The following is a 9115-nucleotide window of genomic DNA, read 5'->3' as shown; positions in this document are numbered from 1 at the left end:
TGTCTGTTGAGGAAAGATTGCTAAATAGCTCCACACTTTTCTCCTGCAGACAGAATTCTCTGAAAATGATGCTTTCTAGCAGAGACATACTTTGGTGATGAACTATTTCTCTGATCGAGAATTTTAAATGCCAGTCCCTCAACTGCAAATCTAAGGAGTCCATAGGATGTTGCCATGGCAGTTAAAATGTGCTATTAATTGTATAGTGTGAAAGAGTTCCAAAAGAAGAACATATTTTTAATGTTAACATTGGGCGCAAACAGACAATGCCAAAATAAAGCTGCTTCGGATCACTTTGGAGGTATGCTGTTTAAATAATGCACGCATCTTAAGAGGCCAGAAGCTGCACCAAAGCTGTACTCTAGTCCTTAGGATTGGAGCGTGGCTTGGCATGGCTTCCGGTCTCTTAGGAGCATTTAAACAGCATACAACGTGGCCCAAAGCAGCTTTATTTTGGCCTGACTGTTCGGGCCCATTGTTATGCATGAGGAAAGCAGGAAACAGAGCACTGTGTATCACAATAAATTATGTTTGATCATTATTGGAATGAGTCAAACTTTATTCTAGATACATTTGTCCCCTTCTTTCTCCTCCACCCAGCACACCCAGAAGAAAGTAGGAAGGTATTGCCTCATTTTTTGTATTTTTGTTAGCATTAATTTGTCATAGAATTACGAGTTCAAGGGGCCCTATGGATCATCAGGTCCAACTTCCTACATCTTGAGCATGACAAACTTTGGCTAGTCTCAATTATGGTTTGTTTAAATGTTAAACAGACCATAGTCTTATGATCAGATGAATGTTATAGCAATTTGATCTTTAAAACAAACTCAAAACCAAGGTTTACAAAATTTAACATGTGTTGCAAAACAGTGAGGTTAGTAAATCATGAGGGATAAGCAGAAATATATGAACTCTGTATGGCCTTATGCATAAGCCCAAAGGAAGATAAATGTACTGCTATTGCCATGGTTTATTGTGACACTTAAGATAGCTTCAGTGAAGATGCACCAAGTCCTATCATTTTTGGAACATATTACAAAAATAGTGAATGCATCAATGTTTTGAAGATGCAGTTCCCTCCCCCAGCACAGATTAATCATACATACTTTCAAGATCCATTTGCTGCTGCTGAGCACAAGCTCTCTGAGCAGCCAGAGCCTTCTTATCCTCCATCGATTTCAGATCATCTGGTGGCCAACGCAGCTCTCCACTTTCAACATCTCCCATCTCAGATGGCTCCACCACAATGGACGGCAATCTTTTTGACAGCTTGGGGTACTTCTCATGTGCTTCTGGAAAAGCCTAACATGACATTTATTTGTTATTTTCAATATTTCTTTTTTAAAAAGTAAATAAAAATAAATATCTAATATTGCTTTAAAAAATCAGGGTTCAAAATAATAAAAAGTTACGTAAGTCTGGAATACTGTTAGCTTTGCTGGTGTAGTTACTCTAGTGGTGGCAGTGATGGAAGCGGCAGCAAGACTGGCATGGTTGTGGGCACAGTGGCAGAGAGGGAGGGAGTTAAAAGTCAGAAGTAGCAGAAAAAAATGCCAGTTCTGACATACCTAAATTGCCTGTACATTAGTTGTCAGAGCCAGGGTTCACTGGAATGGAGGAGAGATCAGACAGTTGCCAGCCCAGGAAGAAGTAAACATGAGTCAGATTCAAGGTTCTTCTGACTGGTTTCAAATGTGTGGATTGGGGCTTATATAGACCACAACCACCACCACCAACAGCACTATATGGCTGGTCTAACCATATGTAAAATTAAAGAGTTGTTTAGTTTCATAGTGCGTGATCAGAATTGCACCTCAGCTTCTCCAGTATTGCAAGTAGATTTGGGACTGTGGCAATATTTGCCTTTCTGCCTGAAGGCAAAGGGAAGGAAGCTGAAGGCAAAGTGAGAGCGACTCTCCAGATGTCAGAATCCAACTGCCCGCCACCTCCACTGGCATGGGTTGTGCTCTCTAAAGTCAAAACAAGGTGCTTTCTAGTTATGTTTATGCCATGTGTGTGAAGCTGGGTGACTTGTATTAGACCTCGGGGGAGCGACTAGCAACAGGCAGAACACCTTGACATGTCTGTGAACAGCTGCCCAATGTTGCTCTGCAGTGTCAGGTAGTGGAGGATGTCAAGGCAGCTCTGGGGCTGGAATATTCCAGGCTGCTCCTAGAGTATTCTGGCTCATGCAGACACCACCTAACTGCAGATCTTAAGGTCATAATACTGTGGGACCTTGGTATCTGTGGTTTGGTACCATCACTCCTGTAGATACCAAAATCCATAGATGCTCAAGTTCCATTAAATACAATGGTATAGTAAAGTGGTGTCCCTTATATAAAATGGCAAATTTAAGGTCTGCTTTTTGGAATTTATGTTTTTTGAGAATGTTTTCAAGCCATAGGTAGATGAATCAGTGGATAAAGAATCCTTGGATAAAGAGGGCTGACTGTATCGGGAGTTTTCTTTTTCTTCTCCCATCTGCTGTTTTTTGTGACACCTGCCCTGATGAAGCACTTTGAAAACCTGTATAATTTTTATGGTATATTAGCTGGTCCTAAGAAAGGTTAATATTCCTGTACTTTTAAACTACAAAAATTAAAACAGATCACTGGAATCCTATATCACCTTTTACTTAATGTAACTTTATGTTAGAATCATCTAATCCATTTGTATTTCCCATCGCCGTGTACAGATGTGAGAGCTGGACAGTGAAAAAAGCAGATAAAAAGAAAATCAATTCACTTGAGATGTCCTTGGGAAAAGTGCTGAGGATATTGAAGACAGCCAAAAAGACAAACAAATGGGTCCTTCAACAGATCAAGCCAGAACTCTCTCTGGAAGCCAAGGGCGGGTTACAGACCGCCCGTTTGGGGCGGTCTGCACCCGCCCCTTTCCCCGGGGTATCGGGGCCTCAGTGTCCAGAGCGGCAGCCGCTGAGGCCCCGATCCGCCGCTTTCTGGGCTGCGGGGAAGCGGCAAAAGGCCGCTTCCCCACAGCCTGGAAAGGGGTGTCCTTGGGGCTTCAAGCCCCAAGGACACCCCATGGCGGCGGGGAGGAGGAGAAAGGGTCCGCTTGGCCTCTTTCTCCTTTGCGCCACTGGGCGCAGCCATGTGAAGGCTGAGCCCAGCGGCGCAAACCAGGAAGGAGCTCCGAAACAGAGCTCCTTCCTGCTCCGCGCTAAGGGCGCACTAAGCGCCCTGGCGCAGAGCGACGACGCCACGTCCGCGCCGCCCCGTATAGAGGAGGCGTGGTCGTGACATCGTCATGGCGGCGGCCGTGTGGAATGGCCGCTGCCATTTTGTGCGCGCAGAGCGCGCACTAGGGTTAGGGGTGTGTGGAAGCACCGCCCCTTCCTAACCCTAGTACGCGCTCTGCGCATACTATATGGCCCGTCTGTAACGGGCCAAGATGATTAAATTAAGACTGTCATACTTTGGTCACATCATGAGAAGGCATGACTCACTGGAAAATATAATAATACTAGGAAGGGTAAAAGGCAGCAAAAAGAGAGGAAGACTGCACACCAGATGGATAGACTCAATCAGGGAGGTCACAGCCCTGAATCTACATGACCTGAGAAGAACAGTGGAGAAGAGGGGGCTTGGAGATGCCATATCTACAGGATCGCCATGAGTTGAGGTTGACTTGAGGGCAGCTGGCAACAGCAAAGCTAAGTAGCAGAGGTACTAAGAAACCTTGTTAGTAAATTACAAAGATGCATACTTGGACATCAGCAAGACTGGCCAATGCACAATGCACATCAGTGCACGATGTGCATTGGTGTGTGATATGCATTGGTACACAACGTGCATTGGACATTTTGCCAGCTCTGCTACGTAGTAATGTAATAGTAAAAACAGAATTAAAGTATCAAGAAAATTAAAAGCAATTTAAAAATGTTATTATTTTCAAAATTAACAAAGTGTGTGTGTGTGTTTGATCCTCCCCCCTTTTTACAAGGAAGCAAGGCAATCCTTGTTTTACATATGACTTGGAGAACTCAAGGTTTTACAATAAACAGTAAACTGGGTTTGAAAGCACCATATATGGATATAGTGTGAACTTGCTTGCCCCCTTTGCCTCCTTAACATGGCCTTCTTGCTAAAGTTGTTGCCACCCAGACATGGTTGCTATGGAGGCAACTGAAAAGAGAAAAATGGATTAACAGTCCATTTCTGAAAACAAAAGACAGCATTTGTGGTGCTAAATCAAAACCTTCATCTCCAAATCTTTGTGTTTCACTGGAATTGCAAGGCTGAGGTTTATTCATGGTTTCTTTGGGAGGAAGTGATTTGCCATGACATGTTGTTATTTACGCCTCATCATTCTGATGAATAATATTGTGCAATGCAAAAAATCCAATATTTAATAACCTGCTGTGAAAATGGGAGACAATCCCAACCCACAGCACAGTGTCACTTACTAAGTTCAATTGACAAATATATTCTAGAGAATGCAGTGATCTTACAACTGGAAGTTTTGTGGTTGTTGTTTTTTTAAGAAAAAAACATCAGGTTTTCCAGATATCTTTTGGTAGAAATGCTTCCAGTATCAGATCAGGTTTGTGTGTTCCCATGTAGATGAAAGCAGTAAAGAGACAAGCTCCACATACTCTAAGATGGCCAACTGTTTATTCCTTTTGAAATAGCTGTACAATCTTTAATTTAAAAGCAACACAGTCATCATGTACAGATGTGAGAGCTGGACGGTGATGAAAGTGGACAGAAGGAAAGTCAAGTCATTAGAGGTGTGATGCTGAAGAAGAGTGCTGAGGAAACCATGGTTGGCCAAAAAGCCAAACAAATGGGTCTTAGAACAGATCAAGCCTGAACTCCTGGAAGGCCAGATGACAAAGGGCCTGAACAGACAGGCCAAAGTAAAGCTGCTTCAGGTCACTTTGGAGGTATGCTGTTTAAATTCACATGCAGCTTAAGAGGCCAGAAGCTGCACCAAAGCTGTACTCTAGTCCTTAGGACTGGAGCGTGGCTTGGCATGGCTTCCGGCCTCTTAGGAGCATTTAAACAGCATACATCCAAAGTGGCCCGAAGCAGCTGACTGTTCGGACCCATTGTTATGCATGAGGAAAGCAGGAAACAGAGCACTGTGTATCAGACTGGAGCATGGCTTTGGCGCGGCTTCCGGCCTCTTAGGACACATGCATCATTTAAACAGCATTCCTCCAAATGACCCAAAGCAGCTTTATTTTGGCCTGTCTGTTTGGGCCCTAAATTAAGGCTGTTCTACTTTGGAGACAACATGAGAAGGCATGAGTCATTATAAAAGAGGAAAATTGGAAAGCAATAGTGGAAGGCCTCAGGCCAGATGTTTAGACTCGATCAGGGAGGACACAGGCCTGAACCTACAGGAGCTGAGCAGAAAGGATAAGGAAGACTTGGCAATGTTTCATCCAAAGGGTCACCATGAGTCAAAGTTGACTGAAGGGCAGTTAACAACAAAAATAATGGAATAATGATAATATAATGTATGAATGTACATGGTCATAATATAATGTCATGAATGGGGTAAGTAATTTCCTTGATAGATAGCAGCAGCTGTCCATGGGACTGATACATATAATATTGGGTCCCTTTAAGAAGTGGTAAAATTATTTCTATGGCTGTAAATGTTAAGAAACACCAGGTGTCAACCCTAATGGTATCACCACTGTGATCAGGTTTTGGAAAAGCGGGATACAAATAAACTATATTATTATTATATAAAGGCTTTGGAATTCAGGACAGGTGTGGGTTGAAGAGAGGAGTTTGTGTGTTGGAGAGTGTCTTTATTGGAGAAGTGGATTATAACAGACAGTATATGTTGACAGAAGTGAAGAGCTTTTGTTGTAAATATTTTGCATATATTTTGCAACAGGAAGATGAAACCCTCCAAGGACTTTGGAAGAAGTCAACTATATCTGTGCCTTATTTCAGGTTGGTCAGTGCATTATTGCCAAATACTCCATACTGGGTTGGGCATCTGAACTCTGCTGTGAGCTGTTGTTGAGGCCAAGCACCTCAGATGGTGCTGTATATTAGCACCTCTATTTGGATCTGGTTTTTGTTTGTTTTGGTTGCAGGACACAGAGGAGAGCCAACATATAACTGGGTCTTTGTTTTTGAGGACTATCTGAAAATGTATATATAACGAAATACTGTAGACTTTGTTCTTTTAATACTTAATCGTCCTGTGTTTTGGAGAGTGTTTGTAACTCCAGTGATTTCTGCTGAAGTGTATTATGTTTTGGATATGAAAAATATTGTATTCCTTTCTGATTTTATGGGATATACTGTATAAGTCTAGAAATTTCAATCAACTCAGGTTTTTGGGTCATTTTTATTTACTTGTCCATGGGTCAATGTAAGTCCTGAACTTTGACTCTTACTGGAAAAGGAACCATTCCCTCACGAAAGACAAGAGTGTAATCTGTCCTGAAAGCACTGGCCTCTCTACTTTCTCATCCATCCAGCTGTTAGTTTGAGTACAGTTATACCTGCTGGAATTTTGTAAGTTCTTTGGTATTGATTTCCTTTGCTTCATCCTTTCACTCTGTTTTTACATGCCTCTAGGTTTTACCCCTGACTTATCCATGGGTCATATCAAAATCCAAAATTCTGGCACCAAAACCTGTCCTCAAGTTACACATGAGGTTGACTTATAGTTGGATACATACGGTAGTTAATTTAGTGTTGTGTTGTCTTTCTATGCCTATATTTTATTTGCGTTTGTTTTTAGCCCCTGAAGAAGGCCTTTTCTCATACAGGCTGAAACACGTTGGACTACTTCAATAGGAATAAACAAGTTGACCATTTTAGAGCATGTGGGACTTGTCTCCTTACTCTTTTCTGCTTTTAACATCCTTTTCAAGCCTGCACTCGCAAACCTCCTCTGAAAAAAATATTGCCAAGAAAACCCTAACATAGGTTTGCCATATAAGCTTATCGCATAGCACTTAGAGGAATGGGAATGGAACGGGGGGAAATTGTGTGTTACTGTAGAAGAGAATGCTGCCGATGCTGCCAAGAGTCCCCAAGCTATTCTCCAGCCATTCCTGGCAACCGATTCTGAAGGACTATTTTCAACCATTCTTCAAAATCAGTTACCTTGGAATGGCTAGGGAACGGCTTGGGGACTTCCAGCAACATTGGTGGCATTCTCCAGTGCGGTAACAGACATTTCCCCCCCATTCTGTTCCCTTCCGTTCCTATTCCTCCAAGTGCCATGTGATAAGCTTAATGCATTACAGTTACTGTGAAGAGGTGTTTCAGTAAGGATGTGTGTATGTGAGTACATGCCTTCAAGTTGTCTGTTGACTTCTAGCAACTGCATGAATTTCATAGAGTTTTCTTAGGCAAGGAATACTCAGAGGTACTTTTGCCAGTTCCTTCCTCTGAAATGTAGCCTAGAGCACCCAGTATTTGCTGGTGGCCTGCCATCCAAGTACTAACTAGGGCTGAGTTTGCTTAGCTTCCAAGATCAGACAGGAACTGGTGGCTTTAGGGTATTTAGGCCTTTCAGATAGTATTTCTTAAATGGAAAGTTTTAATGCACAAGGGGTTAGAATTCTATTGTGCCAGAAAGAGTACCTGATGCTTTCTGGAGTTAAGAGAAGGCATGGGGTGGGGAGTCCATGCCCCAAAGAACTTGCAAAGTAAATTTATTCTGTATTTATTGCTTTATGTTTTTGTTTTATTCTAATTTATTTTTACACAGGCAGACAGGGAGGGGGAAAGAAGAGGAAGGCAAGGGTTTTAAAAATATAGAGAGAGTTGGGAGAAGAATTGGAGAGCCAAGGATACTGCACACATCAAGAGCTGGCAGTGGAATAATACCTGCTGAGTGGATGGAGGCCAGGGTAAATTAATGGACAGAGCAAGAGCCTGTTTTGAGTCAGTGGCATCACTAGGGGGGTGAGGTAGGTTCAGACTACACTAGGTGACACCCTAAGTGGGGGTGACACCATTGTTCCTCAAACACCTACCTTTTGGCAGAAACAGGCTGTGGCATTCATCTGTTTCCCTTTAAAATGCTTGAAGAGATGGTAGGAGTGGGGTGAAGCTCAGTGGGAGGAGAAAAGAGAGTCCCCAGAATTTTTTATAATTACAATTTCTAAGTTCAAAATTTTATTGTAAAATTCTTTTTCTTGCACAAAAGTTAGTAAAAATGTGGGCTAGACAATGTGACTGTGGTTGGTAGACTGAATCCAAAGAACACTCAACAATGGATCCTCCTGGAAAGAAGTGACTACTGGGTGCGACAAGGTTCTCTCCTGGACCTACTGCTATTCAACATCTTTATCATGACATGGATAGAAAGTATGCATATCAAATTTGCAGATGACACCAAATTAGGAGATAGATCATAGAATCATAGCATCGTAGAGTTGGAAGAGACCACTAGGGCCATCCAGTCCAACCCCCTGCCATGCAGGAAATCCAAATCAAAGCATCCCCGACAGATGGCCATCCAGCCTCTGCTTAAAGACCTCCAAGAAAGGAGACTCCACTACCCTCCAAGTGAGTGCGTTCCACTGTCGAACAGCCCTTACTGTCAGGAAGTTCCTCCTAATGTTGAGGTGGAATCTCTTTTCCTGTAGCTTGCATCCATTGTTCTCGGTTCTGTTCTCTGGAGCAGCAGAAAATAAGCTTGCTCCCTCCTCAACATGACATCCCTTCAAATATTTAAACAGGGCTATCATATCACCTCTTAACCTTCTTTTCTCCAAGCTAAACATCCCCAGCTCCCTAAGTCGTTCCTCATAGGACATGGTTTCCAGACCCTTCACCATTTTAGTCACCCTCCTTTGGACACGCTCCACTTTCTCAATGTCCTTTCTGAATTGTGGCACCCAGAACTGGACACAGTATTCCAGGTGGGGCCTGATCAAAGCCGAATACAGTGGCACTATTACTTCTCTTGATCTAGACACTATACTTCTATTGATGCAGCCTAAAATTGCATTGGCCTTTTTAGCTGCCGCATCACACTATTCACTCATGTTCAACTTGTGGTCTACTTGGACTCCTAGATCCCTTTCACACGTAGTTTCATTCAGCCAGGTGTCCCCAATCCTATATTTGTGCATTTTATTTTTCCACCCTAAGTGCAA

The 9115-nt window shown here is 42.7% G+C and overlaps 1 protein-coding gene across 3 annotated transcripts in view; it reads right to left on the bottom strand.

The window, feature by feature from the left end:
• The window catches only part of LBHD2 (LBH domain containing 2), a 95418-nt gene that overhangs the window by 9510 nt on the left and 76793 nt on the right, over positions 1-9115 (bottom strand). For all 3 annotated transcript variants that reach the window (XM_089522593.1, XM_089522594.1, XM_089522592.1), the window contains one exon: positions 1110-1305. In XM_089522593.1, the coding sequence (XP_089378719.1) occupies positions 1110-1305 (196 nt within the window). The remainder of the gene's footprint in view (positions 1-1109; positions 1306-9115) is intronic.

The sequence above is a fragment of the Sceloporus occidentalis genome, unplaced genomic scaffold, assembly GCF_023333645.1.
Source record: "Sceloporus occidentalis isolate IW3139 unplaced genomic scaffold, rSceOcc1.0.p SCAF_4, whole genome shotgun sequence".
In the NCBI taxonomy this organism is placed as follows: domain Eukaryota; kingdom Metazoa; phylum Chordata; class Lepidosauria; order Squamata; family Phrynosomatidae; genus Sceloporus; species Sceloporus occidentalis.
The sequence above is the reverse complement of the archived record's forward strand: the minus strand, read 5'-3'. Positions and strand labels throughout refer to the sequence as shown.